Consider the following 23,513-nt stretch of genomic DNA (forward strand, 5'->3'; position numbering starts at 1 on the left):
ATGGTCCAATACATACCTCCAGTTACTCCTGTGGCACCTGCAGCAAACCAAAAGAAAGTGAATCAATGACGTGATATATTAATAATATGAATTTCCATGAAAATGAAGAATAAAGTATTGAATCAAAGTACTCTATCCAAGACGCAACAAGACAGAGAAAAGAATCACACAAAATAAAATATCGTAAAGATATATAAACATTTTAGTTTCTAGACTGAAGAACAAATCTAAAGCAGGGGCTCCAAAAAAATATGTGCTGGAAGAATTACACAGTAATATGAATTTGTGTCCATTTTCTCATAAAAACATTTTCAAACAATGTGGGATTTCAAATACAGTACCGTAAGTAAACATCAGGTAATAACAAGAATATGATCCCCTGCTGTAGAAGATGCCGCAGAGGTGGGCAATTCCAGTCCTCCAGGGCCTGATTGGTGTCACAGTTTTTCCCCAGCTAACACACCTGACTCCAATCACCTAATCATGTTTAGAATGCAATTTGATTAATCACCTGTGTTTGCTAGGGATGGAGAAAAGGTGACACCAATCAGGCCCCTGAGGACTGGAGTTTCCCACCCCTGAAGGGAGATAGGACTTTAACTACCAAGGAGAAAGGATGAGTGCATACAGTACGTATCTACAGGTCTTCCAGGCACAATCTCCATAGGAGCAATCTTTATTGTGGAGGACATTAACAGTAACTAGTCATATTACACTATACTGTAAGTCAATCAAGTATTGACAAGTGTCAGATGAATCTAATTGGTTAAAAAGCCAAGGGAGGGAGGAGAGAGCAGAAATGGGAGATATTTCAAGAGCAGCAAGCTGCGGAGTTAGTTGAGGGAAAGAGAGGAAGAGCGATTAAGAGGACAAACTACTTCTAGAAAATACCTGAGAGACATTATCTTGTCAACACCCACACCCACATGAACATTACATTCCTTCATTTTTTGTTGTTGTTGTTGCATTACAATGTTTTCACAAAGGAATCTACCTGAATCAACTAAAATGAATTGTTTATCAAAAGCCAATAAGTAATCGTGTAAAATGTTATGAAGTGCTTATGTAAGGAATTGTAAAGAACATACAGTACGAGTCAAACGTTTGGACACACCTACTCATTCCAGGGTTTTTCTTTATTTTTACTATTTTCTATATTGTAGAATACTAGTGAAGACATCAAAACTATGAAATAACACATATAGAATCATGTAGTAACCAAAAAAGTGTTAAACAAATCAAAATATATTTGAGATTTGAGATTCTTCAAAGTAGCTGCCTTGACAGCTTTTCACACTCTTGGCATTCTCTCTTCATGAGGTAGTCACCTGGATCGCATTTCAATTCACAAGTGTGCCTTGTTAAAAGTTAATAGTGAAGACCTCAAAACTATTAAATAACACATATGGAATCATGCAGTAACCAAAAAAGTGTTAAACAAATCAAAATACATGTTAGATTCTTCAAAGTAGCCACCCTTTGCCTTGATGACAACTTTGCACCCTCTTGACATTCTCTCAACCAGCTTCACCTGGACTGCTTTTCCAACAGTCTTGAAGGAGTTCCACATATGCTCAGCACTTGTTGGCTGATTTTCCTTCACTCTGTGGTCCAACTCATCCCAAACCATCTCAATTGGGTTGAGGTCGGGTGATGGTGGAGGCCAGGGCATCTGATGAAACCCGGACAGGAAGATCAGTGACTCAACCCACTCAAGTGATGCACCCCTGATGTAGCACTCCATCACTCTCCTTCTTGGTCAAATAGCCCTTACACATCCTGGAGGTGTGTTGGGTCATTGTCCTGTTGAAAAACAAATGATAGTCACCACTAAGCGCAAACCAGATGGGATGGTGTATCGCTGCAGAATGCTGTGGTTAAGTGTGCGCCGGAGGAGATGGCTGCCGTTTTACGGTCTCCTAACCAATTGTGCTATTATGTGGTTTATTCGCTATATTTGTAAATTATTTTGTACATAATGTTTCTGCAACCGTATCTTACGGAAGAAAAGAGCTTCTGGATATCAGGACAGCGATCACTCACCTCGGATTAGACAAATCCGAGGTGAGTGACGATATTCTCCAAACACCCCACAGGGCAGAGATCCCAATTATTCGCAAAAGGAAGCGACGCAGAGGACGAAGAGCCGGATGCCTCGTCCGGACCCGCAGAAGGCGAGTAGGAAAGCTGCCGTTACCGTCAATAATACTCGGCAACGTACAATCATTGGACAATAAACTAGACGATGTACGATCACGAATATCCTACCAACGGGACATCAAAAACTGTAATATCCTATGTTTCACGGAATCGTGGCTGAATGACGACATGGATATTCAGCTAGCGGGATATACGCTGCACCGGCAGGATAGAACAGCACACTCTGGTAAGACGAGGGGGGGCGGTCTGTGCATATTTGTAAACAACAGCTGGTGCACGAAATCTAAGGAAGTCTCTAGATTTTGCTCGCCTGAAGTAGAGTATATTGTGATAAATTGCAGGCCACGCTACTTGCCTAGAGAGTTCTCAGCTGTACTTTTCGTGGCTGTTTGTTTACCACCACAAACAGATACGGGCACTAAGACCGCACTCAGTCAGCTGTATAAGGAAATAAGAAAACAGGAAACCGCTCACCCAGAGGCGGCGCTCCTAGTGGCCGGAGACTTTAATGCAGGGAAACTTAAATCAGTTCTACCAAATCTCGATCAACATGTTAAATGTGCAACCAGAGGGGAAATAAATTCTAGATCACCTGTACTCCACACACAGAGACGCGTACAAAGCTTTCCCTCGCCCTCCATTTGGTAAATCCGACCACAACTCTATCTCCCTGATTCCTGCTTACAAGCAAAAATTAAAGCAGGAAGCACCAGTGACTCGGTCTATAAAAAAGTGGTCAGATGAAGCAGATGCTAAACTACAGGACTGTTTTGCGCTATCACAGACTGGAACATGTTCCGGGATTCTTCCGATGACATTGAGGAATACACCACATCAGTCACTGGCTTTATCAATAAGTGCATTGAGGACGTCGTCCCCACAGTGACTGTTTGCACATACCCCAACCAGAAGCCATGGATTACAGGCAACATTCGCACGGTGCTAAAAGGTAGAGCTGCCGCTTTCAAGGTGCGGGACTCTAACCCGGAAGCTTACAAGAAATCCCGCTATGCCCTGCGATGAACCATCAAACAGGCAAAGCGTCAATACAGGGCTAAGATTGAATCATACTACACCGGCTCCGACGCTCGTCGGTTGTGGCAGGGCTTGCAAACTATTACAGACTACAAAGGGAAGCACAGCCGCGAGCTGCCCAGTGACACGAGCCTACCAGACGAGCTAAATCACTTCTATGCTCACTTCGAGGCAAGCAACACTGAGGCATGCATGAGAGCATCAGCTGTTCCGGACGACTGTGTGATTATGCTCTCCGTAGCCGACGTGAGTAAGACCAGGTCAACATACACAAGGCTGCGGTGCCAGACGGATTACCAGGACGTGTGCTCCGGGCATGTGCTGACCAACTGGCAGGTGTCTTCACTGACATTTTCAACATGTCCCTGATTGAGTCTGTAATAGCAACATGTTTCAAGCAGACCACCATAGTCCCTGTGCCCAAGAACACAAAGGCAACCTGCCTAAATGACTACAGACCCGTATCACTCACGTCCGTATCCATGAAGTGCTTTGAAAGGCTGGTAATGGCTCACATCAACACCATTATCCCAGAAACCCTAGACCCACTCCAATTTGCATACCGTCCAAACAGATCCGCAGATGATGCAATCTCTATTGCACTCCACACTGCCCTTTCCAACATGGACAAAAGGAACACCTATGTGAGAATGCTATTCATTGACTACAGCTCAGCGTTCAACACCATAGTACCCTCAAAGCTCATCACTAAGCTAAGGAACCTGGGACTAAACACCTCCCTCTGTAACTGGATCCTGGACTTCCTGGCGGGCCGCCCCCAGGTGGTGAGGGTAGGTAGCAACACATCTGCCACGCTGATTCTCAACACTGGAGCTCCCCAGGGGTGCGTGCTCAGTCCCCTCCTGTACTCCCTGTTCACCCACGACTGCATGGCCAGGCACGACTCCAACACCATCATTAAGTTTGCAAACGACACAACAGTGGTAGGCCTGATCACCGACAATGACGAGACAGCCTATAGGGAGGAGGTCAGACACCTGGCCGGGTGGTGCCAGAATAACAACCTATCCCTCAACGTAACCAAGACTAAGGAGATTATTGTGGACTACAGGAAAAGGAGCACCGAGCACGCCCCCATTCTCATCGACGGGGCTGTAGTGGAGCAGGTTGAGAACTTCAAGTTCCTTGGTGTCCACATCAACAACAAACTAGAATGGTCCAAACACACCAAGACAGTCGTGAAGAGGGCACGACAAAGCCTATTCCTCCTCAGGAAACTAAAAATATTTGGCATGGGTACTGAGATCCTCAAACGATTCTACAGCTGCAACATCGAGAGCATCCTGACCGGTTGCATCACTGCCTGGTACGGCAATTGCTCGGCCTCCGACCGCAAGGCACTTCAGAGGGTAGTGCGTATGGCCCAGTACATCACTGGGGCAAAGCTGCCTGCCATCCAGGACTTCTACACCAGGCGGTGCCAGAGAAAGGCCCTGAAAATTGTCAAAGACCCCAGCCACCCCAGTCATAGACTGTTCTCTCTACTACCGCATGGCAAGCGGTACCGGAATGCCAAGTCTAGGACAAAAAGGCTTCTCAACAGTTTTTACCCCCAAGCCATAAGACTCCTGAACAGGTACCCAGACTTTTTGCATTGTGTGCCCGCCCCAACCCCTCTTTTTACGCTACTGCTACTCTCTGTTCATCATATATGCATAGTCACTTTAACCATACCTACATGTACATACTACCTCAATAAGCCTGACTAACCGGTGTCTGTACATAGCCTTGCTACTCTTATTTTCAAATGTCTTTTTACTGTTGTTTTATTTTTTTGCACGCACGCACGCACACGCACACGCACACACACAAACACTTTCTTCTCACTATTGGTTAGAGCCTGTAAGTAAGCATTTCACTGTAAGGTGAAACTCTAAACCTTTTGTATTCGGCGCACGTGACAAATAAACTTTGATTTGATTTCTAAATCAATCCCTGACCGTGTCACCAGAAAAGCAGCCCCACACCATCACACCTCCTCCTCCATGCTTCACGGTGGGAACCACACACGTAGAGATCATCAGTTCACCTACTCTGCGTCTCACAAATACACGGCGGTTGGAACCAAACATCTCAAATTTGGACTCATCAGACCAAAGGACAGATTTCCACCGGTCTAATGTCCATTGCTGGTGTTTTTTTGCCCAAGCAAGTCTCTTCTTCTTATTGGTGTCCTTTAGTAGTGGTTTCATTGCAGCAATTCAACCATGAAGGCCTGATTCACACAGTCTCCTCTGAACAGTTAATGTTGGGATGTCTCTTACTGTACATGTACTCTTTGAAACATTTATTTGGGCTGCAATCTGAGCTTGGCAACTCTAATAAACTTATCCTCTGCAGCATAGGTAACTCTGTGTCTTCCTTTCCTGTGGCGGTCCTCATGAGAGCCAGTTTCATAATAGCGTTTGATGGTTTTTGCGACTGGACTTGAAGAAACTTTTAATGCTCTTGATATTTTGCCCATTGACTGACCTTCATGTCTTAATTCACTAGGGTAGGGGGCACTATTTTCACTTCCGGATGAAAAGCGTGCCCAAAGTAAACTGCCTGCTACTCAGGCCCAGAAGCTAGGATATGCATATAATTGGTAGATTTGGATAGAAAACACTCTAAAGTTTCCAAGACTGTTAGAATAATGTCTATGAGTATAACAGAACTGATTTGGCTGGCGAAAAACTGAGAAAAATACATCCAGGAAGTGGGATTTTTCTTTATGTTTGTAGTTTTCTATTGAATGCCATTACAGTATCCATTGACTTAGGACAAATTGCACTTCCTATGGCTTCCACTAGATGTCAACAGTCTTTAGAAATTGTTTCAGGCTTGTATTCTGAAACTCAGAGCGCGCCTTTCTTGTTTACCTTTTATATTGACGACGTTATTGCCAGGTTGAAATATTATCGATTATTTAGTCTAAAAACAACCTGAGGATTGATTATAAACAACGTTTGAAATGTTTCAACAAACTTCACCGATACTATTTGGATTTTCCATCTGCCTGTTGTGACTGCGTTTGAGCCTATGGATTACTGAACAAAACGCGTGAACAAGGTTTTTGGATATAAACAGGGACTTTATCAAACAAAACAAACATTTATTGAGTAAATGGGAGTCTTGTGAGTGCAACCATATGAAGATCATCAAAGGTAAGTGATTAATTGTATCTATTTCTGAATTGTGTAACTCCTCTACTTGGCTGCTAACTGTTTGTAATGATTTGTCTGCTGGGCGCTGTTCTCAGACAATCGCATGGTATGCTTACGCCGTAAAGCCTTTTTAAAATCTGACAGCGTGGTTGGATTAACAAGAAATTAATCTTTAAACCGATGTATAACACTTGTATGTTTTATGAATTTTTATAATGAGTATTTCTGTTTTTGAATTTGGCGCTCTGCAATTTCACTGGATGTTGGCCAGGTGGGACGCTAGCACGTACCCTAGTGAGGTTAAAGTAATCATGGACTGTCATTTCTCTTTTGCTTTTTCCAAATAGGGCTGTCTTCTGTATACCAACTGATTGGCTCAAACACATTTGGGAGAAAATACATTCCACAAATGTACTTTTAACAAGGCATACTTGTTAATTGAAATGCGTTCCAGGTGACTACCTCATGAAGCTGGTTGAGAGAATGCCAAGAGTGTGCAAAGCTGTCATCAAGGCAAACGGTGGCTACTTTGAAGAATCTCAAATTTAAAATATGCACTTTTATGGTTACTACATGATTCCATGTGTTATTTCATAGTTTGGATGTCTTCACTATTATTCTACAATGTAGAAAATAGTAAAAAATAAATAAAAATCCTTGAATGAGTAGGCTTGTCCAAGTTTTGACTGGTACTGTATGTGTATATTACACTCTTCAAATGAAGTGTAACTATGTCCTTTGTCAGAAAGGGTTTGATCATGCAAACACAGACAGCAGCAAGTCTTACTGGGCTCTGGCTCTGGGGCCTCTGTGGCCTGTGTGCCAATAGGTGTGGGATCTGCCAAAAGACAACAGGTTCCAGTTTCATCCATTGCAGTTGAAAAAGACAGGGTAGGGGAAACTAGCGTAGGGCAGAAGACATTATGGGGATCCTTGGCACTGCCATGGCAGGAGGGAAGGGGATAAGCTCCAGCTCCAGGTAGTGAATAGCTATTGGACCATACAACAATGCTAAAGGGGACAGCACTAGCAGGACAGATATTAAGCTGTCTCTTGTTTGAGGGTTTGGGGAGAAGAGAGGGGGCAAAGAGGTTTGGGGTTTGGGAGGAGATAGGGCAGGGGACTGGCTTGCACGATACTGCCATTGCTGTTTGATACACCTGCAGTGGAGCGCAGTTAGCCAGACAGCAGTGGTAGAAGATGTGGGAGTTAGCTTGGATGCTAAGGCTGTGTCTGTAGGCCATTGAAGTCCTGATGAGGCCTGCTGGAAAAGTCTGATGGGGCTTTGTCGGATTATAAACAGGTTATATACATACAGCTCATGAAACGAAAAGGAAAACTATAACTTGCATTATAATCAGTCTCTATCATTGATTTTTTATTCTATGTCTATGGCATTCTATGGTACAGTACCTACCCCTTTTTTTACAGCTCTGTAAAATACAGTGCATATTTCAAATACAGTCACTCAGGGGTTCTCAAAATGGGGTCTGAGGTACTGTAGGGGGCGACCAGATAGTACTATTCATTAAAAAAAAATACTAACAACAGATTAAACTAATTTTGGCCAAGGGATCCATGGAATAAGTTTAGAGGGTGTAATACAATACAATGTAATATTGTTAATCTACAATTTATCTTCTTAATCCTGGGCAACATGGGCCTGGGAGGCTCACAGGGATATTTGTATCCACAGTGTTCCACCAATTACCAAGTTTTGAACATTATACTTCTTGTATTCCCTCAAAATGTTTTTAAAACATAAATGCACTGTAATTTAAGCTTTAAAACTGCAAAGTTTTCTCTCTGCCCCCTGACAAAATGTGGAAAATGTTCCTTCCCAGGGTCCGAGACTTGGTTCGTACGGCCATGAACTGCCAACGTCATAGTTTACTACACTCCTTGTATGCTATTCGTAACTCACTCGAGCGGTGTTATGATTATGAGGGGGTCCCTGATTAATTTTCTATCACATAAGGGGTCCCCGGACCCCAAAAAGTTTGAGAACCCCTGCAGTAACTAACTCTAACTCTGTATCTTCGGATATACAGAATTTGTACTTATCAATGAGAAAACAGGTTAATTAAATCCAAAGTCTTGTTGAGTGCAAAACTTGTGGTTCTACCTGGGATGGGAGTTCCACCGGGTTCTAGAGATGAATCCTCTGCTGTAAAGGTGTCATAATGTCACATTAGGAGCTTTGTGGATTTTCTTTAAACCCTTCATTTTGGACCTACTTGCGTAGTACTAGCAATTATCCTGAAGGATCTATTTAGGCCAGGTAAAATAAACTAAGCAAGAATCAAAAGGTGAAACTAATATCTATTCACCTGGTTTGCCTGCGATAGGTATCCCTGTGCCCACTGGTACATCAGTGCGCTCAAAGGCAGTTCCTCCAACACCACCACCCACGCCCACACCTGGTCTTGGAGTCGCTATAGGCGCTGGCACACCTTCTCCACCGATGCCTGTCCCGCTTGGCATACCTGCAGGCAGGTAAGAACATAGGTGAAGGTATAGTATAATCTGTTGAGCCATAGTGAAAATCTTGTTTCAGCTAACAAGAGAGAATAGGTACTGTACAGACACTGCACAGAACAGACAAACATTATTGTTCTTCCACTGGTCTGCATTACATAGACTAAAAGTTATGAAACAACGAGAGAGGCTCTTACCATATTTAGCAGCTTTGGCTGCGGGATCATATCCTGCAATCACAAGCATCACATAATTAATATTCTTATTGCATGTTGCATCACCTTGATATCGCAAAGAAGGACAGACTAGACCATGATACTTTTTGAGCTCTTTCTGATGTCTTTACTATTCATACACATCCTCTGACGTACCTCCAGCTCCTACTCCTCCAGGTACTCCTCCCTGTCCTCCTCCTCCAAGTCCTCCTGCTCCTAGGCCTGCTCCTGCACCTCCGGGGACTCCTGTGGTAGAGGGCCACAAGAAAACAAATGTCCAACTTCAGAACTGCCAAAGACAGTAGACTTGTTACACCACAATTTAAAAAGTCAAAGATGGATGTAAATTCAATCAATGTACCAACACTGAATGAGATTGATTGTTTTGAGGGATTTTACCATATTTAGCCGCTTTGGCCACTGCAGGGTTATATCCTCCAGCCCCTGGTACTCCTCCTGCTCCTCCAAGTCCTCCAGTTCCTAGGCCTGCTCCTGCACCTCCTGGTAATCCTGTAGTGGAGTGTCACAAGAAAATTATAATTAGTTAAAAGTGGACAGAAGTTTCAGTATGAATTGAACCAATGTACAAACTCCGATGTTGTTGTTTTGAATGCTTTTCCTTACCATATTTAGCAGCTTTGGCCGCAGCAGGATTATATCCTGATTTGCAAAAAGTTTATAAATTAAAAGACATCATCCCTGATTTATGAACTTACTAAAACAATTGGGGGCGGATACTAAAAATCAAGCTCAATGGAGAATGTCCATTGAAAATGTTTTTTATTCCAGGATTAGGCTTAATCTGTGTCCAGGAAACCGCCCTTTACAGAGATCAACATAATGTGATACATCCACAGGTACACCTCCAATTGATTCAAATGATGTCAATTAGCCTATCAGAAGCTTCTAAAGCCATGACATAATTTTCTGGAATTTTCCAAGCTGTTTAAAGGCACAGTCAACTTAGTGTATGGTAACTTCTGACCCACTGGAATTGTGATACAGTGAATTATAAGTGAAATAATCTGTCTGTAACCAATTGTTGGAAAAATTACTTGTGTCATGCACAAAGTAGATGTCCTAACCGACTTGCCAAAACTATAGTTTGTTAACAAGAAATTTGTGGAGTGGTTGAAAAACGAGTTTTAATGACTTGAACCTAAGTGTAAACTTCGGACTTCAACTGTATTTCAATTGAGTGATTTCCTTATATGAACTGTAACTCAGTAAAAACGTTGAAATTGTTGCATGTTGCATTTATAATTTTGTCCAGTATATTACAGTACATTTACATGGCAAAGCCAAATCGGACTCACCTCCATATCCAGCCCCAGGTACCCCTCCATATCCACCCCCTGGCACTGCTCCTGCTCTCCCCGCCACACCAGCTCCTCCTGGAACTCCTACAGATCAGGCTCAGGATGTTATTCCTTGGTGGTTTAAACAACAGTAATATCTAAAGGTTGTTTCTTTGAAACCCAGGGGGGAAAAATCAAATATATTTAGGGGGTTTGGCACCACCGGCAGTATATCAGTACAGTATATACAGTTGAAGTCGGAAGTTTAAATATACTTAGGTTGGAGTAATTAAAACTCGTTTTTCAACCACTCCACAAATTTCTTGTTAACAAACTATAGTTTTGGCAAGTCAGTTAGGACATCTACTTTGTGTATGACAGAAGTAATTTTTCCAACAACTGTTGGGTTATTTCACTTACAATTCACTGTATCACAATTCCAGTGGGTCAGAAGTTTACATACACTAAGTTGACAGTGCCTTAAAACAGCTTGGAAAATTCCAGAAAATGATGTCATGGCTTTAGAAGCTTCTGATAGGCTAATTGACATCATTTGAGTCAATTGGAGGTGTACCTGTGGATCTATTTCAAGGCCTACCTTCAAACTCAGTGCCTCTTTGCTTGACATCATGGGAAAATCAAAAGAAATCAGCCATGACCTCACTGACCTCATTGTAGACCTCACAAGTCTGGTTCATCCTTGGGAGCAATTTCAAAACGCCTGAAGGTACATTCATCTGTACAAACAATAGTATGCAAGTATAAACACCATGGGACCACACAGCCGTCATACCGCTCAGGAAGAGACGCGTTCTGTCTCCTAGAGATGAACGTACTTTGATGCGAAAAGTGCAAATCAATCCCAGAACAACAGCAAAGGACCTTGTGAAGATGCTGGAGGAAACAGGTACAAAAGTATCTATATCCACAGTAAAATGAGTACTATATCGACATAACCTGAAATGCCGCTCAGCAACGAAGAAGCTACTGCTCCAAAACCGTCATAAAAAAGCCAGACTATGGTTTGCAACTGCACATGGGGACAAGGATCTTACTTTTTGGAGAAATGTCCTCTGGTCTGATGAAACAAAAATAGAACTGTTTGGCCATATTGACCATGGTTATGTTTGGAGGAAAAAGGGGGATGCTTGCAAGCCGAAGAACACCATCCCAACCATGATACACGGGGGTGGCAGCATCATGTTGTAGGGGTGCTTTGCTGCAGGAGGGACTGGTGCACATCACAAAATAGATGGCGTCATGAGGAAGGACAATTATGTGGATATATTGAAGCAACATTTCAAGACATCAGTCAGGAAGTTAAAGCCTGGTCGCAAATGAGTCTTCCAAATGGACAATGACTACAAGCAAACTTCCAAAGTGGTGTCAAAATGGCTTAAAGACAACAAAGTCAAGGTATTGGAGTGGCCATCACAAAGCCCTGACCTCAATCCTATAGAAAATTTGTGGGCAGAACTGAAAAAGCATGTGCGAGCAAGGAGGCCTACAAATCTGATTCAGTTACATCAGCTCTGTCAGGAGGAATGGCCCAAAATTACCCCCAACTTATTGTGGGAAGCTTGTGGAAGGCTACCCGAAACATTTGACCCAAGTTAAACAATTTAAAGGCAATGCTACCAACTACTAATTGAGTGTGTGTAAACTTCTGACCCACTGGGAATGTGATGAAAGAAATAAAAGCTGAAATAAATAATTCTCTCTACTATTATTCTGACATTTCACATTCTTAAAATAAAGTGGTGATCTTAACTGACCAAAGACAGGGAATTTTTACAAGGATTAAATGTCAGGAATTGTGAAAAACTGAGTTTAAATATATTTTGGTAAGGTGTATGTAAACTTCCGACTTCAACTGTATCAGTCAAAGGTTTGGACACACTTACTCATTCAAGGGTTTTTATTTATTTTTACTATTTTCTACATTGTAGAATAATAGTGAAGACATAAAAACTAGGAAATAACACATATGGAATCATTTAGTAAAAAAGTGTTAAAGTGTTAAACAAATCAAAAAACTGTTAAACAAATCAAAATATATTTTATATTTGAGATTCTTCAAAGAAGCCACCCTTAGCCTTGACAACAGCTTTGGACACTCTTGGCATTCTCTCAACCAGCTTCATGAGGTAGTCACCTGGAATGCATTTCAATTAACATGTGTGCCTTGTTAAAAGTTCATTTGTGGAATTTCTTTCCTTCTTAATGTGTTTGAGCCAATCAGTTGTGATGTGACATGGTAGGGGTGGTATACAGAAGATAGCCCTATTTGGTAAAAAAACCAACTCCATATTATGGCAAGAACAGCTCAAATAAGCAAAGAGAAACGACAGTCTATCATTACTTTAAGACATGAAGGTCAGTCAATTCAGAAAATTTCAAGAACTTTGAAGGTTTCTTCAAGTGCAGTCGCAAAAAACATCAAGCGCACGGATGAAACTGGTCTCATGAGGTCCACCACAGGAAAGGAAGACCCAGAGTTACCTATGCTGCAGAGGATAAGTTCATTCGAGTTGCCAGCCTCAGAAATGGGCAATTAACTGCACCTCAGATTGCAGCCCAAATAAATGCTTCACAGAGTTCAAGTAATAGACACATCTTAACATCAACTGTTCAGAGGAGCATGTGTCAATCAGGCCTTTATGGTTCATTTGCTGCAAAGAAACCACTACTAAAGGACACCAATAATAAGAAGAGACTTGCTTGGGCCAAGAAACACAATCAATGGACATTAGACCGGTGGAAATCTGTCCTTTGATCTGATGAGTCCAAATTTGAGATTTTTGGTTCCAACCGCCGTGTCTTTGTGAGACGCAGAGTAGGTGAATGGATGATTTCCGAATGTGTGGTTCCCACCGTGAAGCATGGAGGAGGAGGTGTGATGGTGTGTGGTTGCTTTGCTGGTGACACTGTCTGTGATTTATTTAGAATTCAAAGCACACTTAACCAGCATGGCTACCACAGCATTCTGCAGCGATACCCCATCCCATTTGGTTTGCGCATAGTGGGACTATCATTTGATTTTCAACTGGACAATGACCCAAAACACACCTACAGGCTGTGTAAGGGCTATTTGACCAAGAAGGAGAGTGATGGAGTTCTGCATCAGGGGTGCGTCACTTGAGTGTGTTGAGTCACTGATGTGATCTTCCTGTCCGGGTTGACGTCCCCCTTGGGTTCGTGCCGTGGGGGAGATCTTCGAGGGCTATCCTCGGCCTTGTCTCAGGGTAGTAAGTTGGTGGTTGAAGATATCCCTCTTGTGGTGTGGGGGCTGTGCTTTGGCAAAGTGAGTTGGGTTATATCCTGCCTGTTTGGCCCTGTCCGGGGGTATCGTTGGACAGGGCCACAGTGTCTCCCGACCCCTCCTGTCTCAGCCTCCAGTATTTATGCTGCAATAGTTTATGTCTCGGGGGGCTAGGGTCAGTTTGTTATATCTGGAGTATTTCTCCTGTCTTATCCGGTGTCCTGTGTGAATGTAAGTACGCTCCCTCTAATTCTCTCTCTCTCTTTCTCTCGCTCCTCTCTCGGAGGACCTAAGCCCTAGGACCATGCCTCAGGACAACCTGGCCTGATGACTCCTTGCTGTCCCCAGTCCCAACTGTTCTGCCTGCGGTTATGGAACACTGACCTGTTCACCGGACGTGCTACCTTGTCTACAACCACTGTGATTATTATTATCTGACCCTGCTGGTCATCTATGAACGTATGAACATCTTGGCCATGTACTGTTATAATCTCCACCCGGCACAGACAGAAGTGGACCAGCCACCCCTCAGAGCCAAGTTCCTCTCCAGGTTTCTTCCTATGTTCCAGCCTTTCTAGGGAGTTTTTCCTAATCACAGTGCTTCTACATCTGCATTGCTTGCTGTTTGGGGTTTTAAACTGGGTTTCTATACAGCACTTTGTGATATCGGCTGATGTAAAAAGGGCTTTATAAATACATTTGATTTGATTTGACCTGGCCTCCACAATCACCCAACCTCAACCCAATTGAGATGGTTTGGGATGAGTTGGACTGCAGAGTGAAGGAACAACAGCCAACAAGTGCTCAGTATATGTGGGAACCCCTTCAAGACTGTTGGAAAAGCATTCCAGTTGACTACCTGATAAAGCTGGTTGAGAGAATGCCAAGAGTGTACAAAGCTGTCATCAAGGCTAAGGGTGGCTACTTTGAAGAATCTCAAATATTTATGAATTTTTTTAACACTTTTTTGGTTACTACTGTACATGATTCCATATGTGTTATTTCATAGTTTTGATGTCTTCACTATTTGTCTACAATGTATAAAGAAAAACCCTTGAATTTGTAGGTGTTTACAAACTTTTGACTGGTACTGTATATTTTTACTTTTACCCCTTTTTCTCCCCAATTTCGTGATATCCAATTGGTAGTTACAGTCTTGTCCCATCGCTGCAATTCCCGTACGGACTAGGGAGAGGCAAAGGTCGAGAGCCATGCGTTCTCCGAAACACAACCCTGCCATGCCGCACTCTTTCTTGACACAATGCTCGCTTAACCCGGAAGCCAGATGCACCAATGTGTCGGAGAAAAACACTGTACACCTGGTGACCAAAGTCACGCCCGGCCAGCCACAAGGAGTTGCTAGAATGCGATGGGATAAGGATATCCTGGCCTGCCAAAACCTCCCCTAAAGCAGACGACGCTGGGCCAATTGTGCGCTGCCTCATGGGTCTCCCGGTGATGGCCTGCTGTGACACAGCCTGGGATCGAACACGGGTCTGTAGTGACGCCTCAAGCACTGTTATGTAGTACCTTAGACCGCTGCACCACTCGGGAGGCCCAGTACAGTATATTAATACAAAGGTTAGGCAATACATTTTTCAAAATCATGGAGAGGATAATGTACCATATTTAGCAGCTTTGGCTGCAGTAGCAGCCCCTCCTGCTGGTACCCCTCCATATCCTCCATAGCCTGCAATACAAAACAAATAGCAATGTTTATAAATGACCTCATAAATAGTTTGATAAGACAGACCAAAGCTCCCCAATCATAACCAACAGTATTAACTCTTCCAGATGACATTAGATTTCAACTTCTGGTGCAAACCTCCATATCCTGGTCCAGCCCCAGTCCCTGGTACTCCTCCTGCTCCTCCTAGGCCTGCTCCTCCAGCTCCTAGGCCTGCTCCTCCAGCTCCTGAGACTCCACAAGAAGAAAATGTTATTATTTTGAAATAATGTCTCCATTCAGAACCTCTTAAGATACAGTAGACATATTACTCTTCTTCTTACCATATTTAGCAGCTTTGGCCGCAGCAGGATTATACCCTGAAATTGAAAATGTAATGAATTAAAAACATCACTCCTGCTCCCCAAGCCTCATAATACAGTAGTATTACTAACACTGGTTTATGCTTATGTTTATCAGTTCATGATATTATATAAAATTGGCATCATTGGAAACGTACCTCCAGCTCCTGCCCCTCCATATCCCCCATAGCCTGTCAATCAAAGCACGGAACATCATCAACCTAGTAGCACTATAAGGCAATGTACCCCATTTTACCTTAAAACCAACCCTCTGCTCAACCCAACTATCTAACTCCACTGCTTAAACCTATATAGAACCAAATCTACCCCTATGCAAAGTTTGCCAACTACATATAGATGTGCTGTACATAAGAACAAATAAATATTGTATGTGTGAACACTGCCCTTACTTCCACCCAGACCCTTCCATCCCACATGGGCATCCCCTTTGGTGTACGTACCCCCAGGCCTGGGATATCCTCCAGCAGGCACGCCACCATATCCACTCCGTCGCCCACCAGCAGCCCCCTGACCTATAACACAGGAGAGGGCATGTCATGAGTTGACACATGGTAATATACAGACATTTACAGAAATTTGATAATGTACCAAAATGTACAGAAATTTCACCATGAATTCAACCAATGTCCATTTTTCTTACCATATTTAGCTGCTTTGGCTGCAGCAGGATTATATCCTCCAGCCCCAGGTACCCCCCCTGCTCCTCCTCCAGGTACTCCTCCCTGTACTCCTCCAAGTCCTCCTGCTCCTAAGCCTGTTCCTAGACCTCCTGGAACTCCTGTGTGTTCACATGGTTTATATGATTTCAAAACCAGAAATGTCAGCATGAATTCAACCAATGTACCAACTCTGATTTTGCTGTTTTGAATGATTTTACCATATTTAGCAGCTTTGGCCGCAGCGGGATTATATCTTCCAGCCCCAGGTACACCCCCTCCTCCTCCTCCTGGTACTCCTCCTGCTCCCCCAGCTCCTAGGCCTGCTCCTGCACCTCCGGGAACTCCTATGGTGGATGGTCAGAAAGCAACAATGGACAAAACGTTTACCATAAATTCAACCAATGCACCAAAGTTTATGTTGCAGTTCAGAGTGACGTTTCTTACCATATTTAGCAGCTTTGGCCGCAGCAGGGTTATATCCTGGTGAATACATTTGAGTTAATAAATAAAAGGTATCAGAATTGATTTGAATAGTTATAGCCCATTAACTATGGTGAGGTACCTCCAGCCCCAGCCCCTCCTGCTCCTCCATATCCTCCTCCAAGTCCTCCAGCTCCTAGGCTTGCTCCTGCACCTCCTGGAACTCCTGTTGTAGAAAAAAGGATTGTATTTCAAAGTAATGTATACCATAAACCAAAACTGAATGAGACTAGCGTTGTTGTTCCGTAGTTCCAAATTAAGCAGCAGCAGCTGAAAAGATGAGCTCCTACAAATATTGAAATTTAAATGTTTTTTTAGAGTAAAGTACATCGAAAAAAAATCAAAAGAAAACTGCAAACTGAATAGGAGACCAAACAAGCAGCAAACAAAGAAGAAAGGCTTTTGAAAAAGTAACAATTTTTCATAAAATTATACCGTTTTCTTAGCTAGCTAAGTTGTTTACCTGTTGCTAGGCAGTTGCTAGGGACATTCCTGAAAGAAGCTAGCTAGCTAACAAGGAGTGTCTAGTTGGCAGAAGAGAAGAAGGGACAAAGAAGGGACAAAGTGGGCCAAAATAAGGACAGAAGAAAAGGGAAAGGGGACATTAAGGTGAAGCAGTCCTCTAAAGACACAAAAGACAATAATACAAGAAACAACACTTCTATTGCCTCTCCCTCTACGATACGCACTTCCGGTTTGGTTTGGAGCGAGTAGTTGCATTCCGCTTTGCTCCACAGGTAGTATTACAGGTAGTATTACATTTCATTTCATTACAGTACAACAGTTTGATTTGTTTGATCTTAGCTGGCTACATAGCCGTCTTTGTATCCAAGATAATTGTGTAGTCTAGAGTAATTGTCGAGGTTACCTAGCCAGTTAGAGGTTACCTAGCCAGCTACACTTTCAAACAAAGTCAACAACGCAGCCACTGCTAGCTAGCCTATTTCACCAGCCAGCAGTACTATATCATTTTAGTCAATAAGATTTTTTGCAACGTAAGCTTAACTTTCTGAACATTCGAGACGTGTAGTCCACTTGTCATTCCAATCTCCTTTGCATTAGCGTAGCCTCTTCTGTAGCCTGTCAACTATGTGTCTGTCTATCCCTGTTCTCTCCTCTCTGCACAGACCATACAAACGCTTCACACCGCGTGGCCGCTGCTACTCTAACCTGGTGGTCCCAGCGCGCACGACCCACGTGGAGTTCCAGGTCTCAGGCAGCCTCTGGAACTGCCGATCTGCGGCCAACAAGGCAGAGTTCATCTCAGCCTATGCTTCCCTCCAGTCCCTCGACTTCTTGGCACTGACGGAAACTGTGGATTACCACTGATAACACTGCTACTCCTACTGCTCTCTCCTCGTCTGCCCACGTGTTCTCGCACACCCCGAGAGCTTCTGGTCAGCGGGGTGGTGGCACTGGGATCCTCATCTCTCCCAAGTGGACATTCTCTCTTTCTCCCCTGACCCATCTGTCTATCGCCTCCTTTGAATTCCATGCTGTCACAGTTACCAGCCCTTTCAAGCTTAACATCCTTATCATTTATCGCCCTCCAGGTTCCCTTGGAGAGTTCATCAATGAGCTTGACGCCCTGATAAGTTCCTTTCCTGAGGATGGCTCACCTCTCACAGTTCTGGGTGACTTTAACCTCCCCACGTCTACCTTTGACTCATTCCTCTCTGCCTCCTTCTTTCCACTCCTCTCCTCTTTTGACCTCACACTCTCACCTTCCCCCCCTACTCACAAGGCAGGCAATACGCTTGACCTCATCTTTACTAGATGCTGTTCTTCCACTAATCTCATTGCAACTCCCCTCCAAGTCTCCGACCACTACCTTGTATCCTTTTCCCTCTCGCTCTCATCCAACACTTCCCACACTGCCCCTACTCGGATGGTATCGCGCCGTCCCAACCTTCGCTCTCTCTCCCCCGCTACTCTCTCCTCTTCCATCCTATCATCTCTTCCCTCTGCTCAAACCTTCTCCAACCTATCTCCTGATTCTGCCTCCTCAACCCTCCTCTCCTCCCTTTCTGCATCCTTTGACTCTCTATGTCCCCTATCCTCCAGGCCGGCTCGGTCCTCCCCTCCTGCTCCGTGGCTCGACGACTCATTGCGAGCTCACAGAACAGGGCTCCGGGCAGCCGAGCGGAAATGGAGGAAAACTCGCCTCCCTGCGGACCTGGCATCCTTTCACTCCCTCCTCTCTACATTCTCCTCTTCTGTCTCTGCTGCTAAAGCCAATTTCTACCACTCTAAATTCCAAGCATCTGCCTCTAACCCTAGGAAGCTCTTTGCCACCTTCTCCTCCCTCCTGAATCCTCCTCCCCCTCCTCCCCCCTCCTCCCTCTCTGCTGATGACTTCGTCAACCATTTTGAAAAGAAGGTCGACGACATCCGATCCTCGTTTGCTAAGTCAAACGACACCGCTGGTTCTGCTCACACTGCCCTACCCTGTGCTTTGACCTCTTTCTCCCCTCTCTCTCCAGATGAAATCTCGCGTCTTGTGACGGCCGGCCGCCCAACAACCTGCCCGCTTGACCCTATCCCCTCCTCTCTTCTCCAGACCATTTCCGGAGACCTTCTCCCTTACCTCACCTCGCTCATCAACTCATCCTTGACCGCTGGCTACGTCCCTTCCGTCTTCAAGAGAGCGAGAGTTGCACCCCTTCTGAAAAAACCTACACTCGATCCCTCCGATGTCAACAACTACAGACCAGTATCCCTTCTTTCTTTTCTCTCCAAAACTCTTGAACGTGCCGTCCTTGGCCAGCTCTCCTGCTATCTCTCTCAGAATGACCTTCTTGATCCAAATCAGTCAGGTTTCAAGACTAGTCATTCAACTGAGACTGCTCTTCTCTGTGTCACGGAGGCGCTCCGCACTGCTAAAGCTAACTCTCTCTCCTCTGCTCTCATCCTTCTAGACCTATCGGCTGCCTTTGATACTGTGAACCATCAGATCCTCCTCTCCACCCTCTCCGAGCTGGGCATCTCCGGCGCGGCCCACGCTTGGATTGCGTCCTACCTGACAGGTCGCTCCTACCAGGTGGCGTGGCGAGAATCTGTCTCCGCACCACGTGCTCTCACCACTGGTGTCCCCCAGGGCTCTGTTCTAGGCCCTCTCCTATTCTCGCTATACACCAAGTCACTTGGCTCTGTCATATCCTCACATGGTCTCTCCTATCATTGCTATGCAGACGACACACAATTAATCTTCTCCTTTCCCCCCTCTGATAACCAGGTGGTGAATCGCATCTCTGCATGTCTGGCAGACATATCAGTGTGGATGACGGATCACCACCTCAAGCTGAACCTCGGCAAGACGGAGCTGCTCTTCCTCCCGGGGAAGGACTGCCCGTTCCATGATCTCGCCATCACGGTTGACAACTCCATTGTGTCCTCCTCCCAGAGTGCTAAGAACCTTGGCGTGATCCTGGACAACACCCTGTCGTTCTCAACTAACATCAAGGCGGTGACCCGTTCCTGTAGGTTCATGCTCTACAACATTCGCAGAGTACGACCCTGCCTCACGCAGGAAGCGGCGCAGGTCCTAATCCAGGCACTTGTCATCTCCCGTCTGGATTACTGCAACTCGCTGTTGGCTGGGCTCCCTGCCTGTGCCATTAAACCCCTACAACTCATCCAGAACGCCGCAGCCCGTCTGGTGTTCAACTTTCCCAAGTTCTCTCACGTCACCCCGCTCCTCCGCTCTCTCCACTGGCTTCCAGTTGAAGCTCGCATCCGCTACAAGACCATGGTGCTTGCCTACGGAGCTGTGAGGGGAACGGCACCTCCGTACCTTCAGGCTCTGATCAGGCCCTACACCCAAACAAGGGCACTGCGTTCATCCACCTCTGGCCTGCTCGCCTCCCTACCTCTGAGGAAGTACAGTTCCCGCTCAGCCCAGTCAAAACTGTTCGCTGCTCTGGCACCCCAATGGTGGAACAAACTCCCTCACGACGCCAGGTCAGCGGAGTCAATCACCACCTTCCGGAGACACCTGAAACCCCACCTCTTTAAGGAATACCTAGGATAGGATAAAGTAATCCTTCTAACCCCCCCCCCCTTAAAAGAGTTAGATGCACTATTGTAAAGTGGTTGTTCCACTGGATATCATAAGGTGAATGCACCAATTTGTAAGTCGCTCTGGATAAGAGCGTCTGCTAAATGACTTAAATGTAAATGTAAATGTTGTTTTGAGTGATCTTACCATATTTAGCTGCTTTGGCTGCAGCAGGATTATATCCTCCAGCCCCAGGTACACCCCCTGCTCCTCCTCCTGGTACTCCTCCTGCTCCTAGGCCTGCTCCTGCACCTCCGGGGACTCCTATGGTAGAAAATGTTAGGATTTTGCCATTAAGTCATGGCTAACTTAACAATTGAAAAGATACAGTAGACTTGTCACATTTCTTTTTACCATATTTAGCAGCTTTGGCAGCGGCGGGATTATATCCTACAATGAAATTAATTAATAGATTCAAAACGTGATTTTCAAAGTCACACTTTCCAAGCCCCATAATGCAATAGCATACAAAACAGTGTGAAAGCATTGGAGAAGTCAAGCATCATGACTTACCTCCAGCCCCAGCTCCTCCTGCTGGTACCCCTCCTGTTCCTCCAAGACCTCCAGCTCCTAGGCCTGCCCCTGCACCTCCTGGGACCCCTATGGCCGAGGAAAAAAGAAAAACCATTGGATTTCAAATTCAACAATTGTACAAACACTGAACGAGACTGGCCTAATATCGAGGGATTTTTCTAACCATATTTAGCAGCTTTGGCGGCGGCGGCGGGATTGTATCCTAAAATAGAAAATAATTCAATTAATTTACAGCATCCCTCCTGACAACTGCATTTCTAGCCCCATAAAGTAGCAGTAGACAGCACAGTGACTGGAGGGTAGAAATTACTGTACATCTTTATGATTCAAATGAACATTTGTCTTACCATGAATTTCAGTCTCCTCAAGCAGTAGTTAATGCTATGAATGAATTCATGAAATTGCTACAAGCGTGAGATGCTATAGTGCAATACTTAGATAAGCTACCTCCAGACCCTGGAAAAGCTCCTGCTCCCCCAAATCCAGCACCCCCTGGAACACCTACAGGGAGGGTGACATCCATACAGTACATTATATGATCATTTCTATTATTAAAATAAGGCCAATGTGAGTTGGAGCTGACTAAGCCAATGAACGAAGCCCTTCAGTGAGTGATGGTGTCTTAACAGCATTGTAAAGGCTGTGGCCTGGGCAGCTTTGGGATGTTTTGGTTAGTTATCCTCACCGTAATAGGGAGGCCTGGCTCCCGCTCCATAGCCTGTTCAGAGATGATGAAAATGGTGATGGTGTTAAAGATATCTGCTACATTGAGTTTAAAGCTGCAGTGCCAATCCAGGTTAGTGCACTTGATAGGAGTCAAGACAATACAGTATTATAATGCATGTACAAGGATTGCACTGGTTACAAACTCTCAGATTGGGGTATGCTTGAGCAAGGCACATCACCTTCATAACAGCTTCATGGAGAGCCCAGTGGTTGGCATAATATAAAGTGGGGTACATCATTATTGGCACCCTTGATAAAGATGAGCAAAAAATACTATTAAATGAATAATACAACAAATACTCAGCTATGATGTATGCTCCAAAAAATGGTGGGGATTATACTATTTTATATTAATACAATTGACAATTGCTGAGAGAATTAGATTTTGTTTAACAAGTAATCAAATAAAATAAAAAGATTATTGGAACCTCTGTTTTCAATACTCTAGCACAGAGTTTTATAACGACATAGTTTTATAACGACACAGAGTTTTATAACGGCACAGAGTTTTATAACGACACAGAGTTTTATAACGACATAGTTTTATAACGACACAGAGTTTTATAACGGCACAGAGTTTTATAACGGCACAGAGTTTTATAACGACATAGTTTTATAACGGCACAGAGTTTTATAACGACATAGTTTTATAACGACACAGAGTTTTATAACGGCACAGAGTTTTATAACGACACAGAGTTTTATAACGGCACAGAGTTTTATAACGGCACAGAGTTTTATAACGACATAGTTTTATAACGGCACAGAGTTTTATAACGGCACAGAGTTTTATAACGGCACAGAGTTTTATGAGCTTGGAGAACATGTTGGGAGGGACCAAAAACCTGGTTGCCTCTGCCAGGAGGCTGACGCTTGGTCGTAAGTGGATCTTCCAGCAAGACAATAATCCCAAGCAGACATAAAAATCCACAAAGAAATGCTTAATTGACCACCAAATCAACATTTTGCAATGGCCATCTCAGTCTCCAGACTTGAACCCCATTGAAAATCTATCGTTTGAATAGAAGAGTGCAGTCCATAAACACAGATGAAGGATATCATGGATCTGGAAAGATTCTGCATGGAGGAATGGTCTAAATTCCCTCCAAATGTCCAATCTAAGAAAATATTTTTGGAAAAGGCTCAATGTCGTTATCCTCGCAAGGGGAGGGTGCTGGAGCAATGAAAACAGGGGTGCCAATACCGTTGATCACTATCCTTTAAAGATTTGTCTGAATTACCTTTAAACAAAATCTCTTTCTCTGAGCAATTATATTAACATAAAACAATATAATTGTTTTGAGAATATACAGTTGATGTCGGAAGTTTACATACACCTTAGCCAAATACATTTAAACTCAGTTGTTCACCAATCCTGACATTTAATCCTAGT

General features: G+C 44.1%; 1 protein-coding gene across 9 annotated transcripts in view; it reads right to left on the bottom strand.

Annotated features, from left to right (window-relative positions):
* Window positions 1–23,513, bottom strand: part of elna (elastin a) — a 111,301-nt gene that overhangs the window by 21,011 nt on the left and 66,777 nt on the right. For 3 of the 9 annotated variants that reach the window (XM_071357270.1, XM_071357268.1, XM_071357267.1), the window contains exons 23-46: window positions 22,080–22,112; window positions 21,842–21,895; window positions 21,558–21,596; window positions 21,374–21,460; window positions 21,215–21,250; window positions 21,008–21,124; window positions 16,886–16,969; window positions 16,768–16,803; window positions 16,542–16,667; window positions 16,305–16,442; window positions 16,105–16,176; window positions 15,802–15,834; window positions 15,626–15,661; window positions 15,441–15,536; window positions 15,240–15,305; window positions 10,372–10,458; window positions 9,680–9,715; window positions 9,455–9,565; window positions 9,212–9,301; window positions 9,038–9,070; window positions 8,693–8,848; window positions 8,488–8,529; window positions 7,150–7,200; window positions 17–37 (exon numbers count right to left, since the gene is read on the bottom strand). In XM_071357270.1, the coding sequence (XP_071213371.1) occupies window positions 17–37; window positions 7,150–7,200; window positions 8,488–8,529; window positions 8,693–8,848; window positions 9,038–9,070; window positions 9,212–9,301; window positions 9,455–9,565; window positions 9,680–9,715; window positions 10,372–10,458; window positions 15,240–15,305; window positions 15,441–15,536; window positions 15,626–15,661; window positions 15,802–15,834; window positions 16,105–16,176; window positions 16,305–16,442; window positions 16,542–16,667; window positions 16,768–16,803; window positions 16,886–16,969; window positions 21,008–21,124; window positions 21,215–21,250; window positions 21,374–21,460; window positions 21,558–21,596; window positions 21,842–21,895; window positions 22,080–22,112 (1,680 nt within the window). The remainder of the gene's footprint in view (window positions 1–16; window positions 38–7,149; window positions 7,201–8,487; window positions 8,530–8,692; window positions 8,849–9,037; window positions 9,071–9,211; window positions 9,302–9,454; window positions 9,566–9,679; window positions 9,716–10,371; window positions 10,459–15,239; window positions 15,306–15,440; window positions 15,537–15,625; window positions 15,662–15,801; window positions 15,835–16,104; window positions 16,177–16,304; window positions 16,443–16,541; window positions 16,668–16,767; window positions 16,804–16,885; window positions 16,970–21,007; window positions 21,125–21,214; window positions 21,251–21,373; window positions 21,461–21,557; window positions 21,597–21,841; window positions 21,896–22,079; window positions 22,113–23,513) is intronic. The other 6 variants (XM_071357269.1, XM_071357271.1, XM_071357272.1 and 3 more) reach the window with 6 other exon arrangements.

This window comes from Salvelinus alpinus, chromosome 21 (genome assembly GCF_045679555.1).
Source record: "Salvelinus alpinus chromosome 21, SLU_Salpinus.1, whole genome shotgun sequence".
NCBI classification, from domain to species: Eukaryota; Metazoa; Chordata; class Actinopteri; order Salmoniformes; family Salmonidae; genus Salvelinus; species Salvelinus alpinus.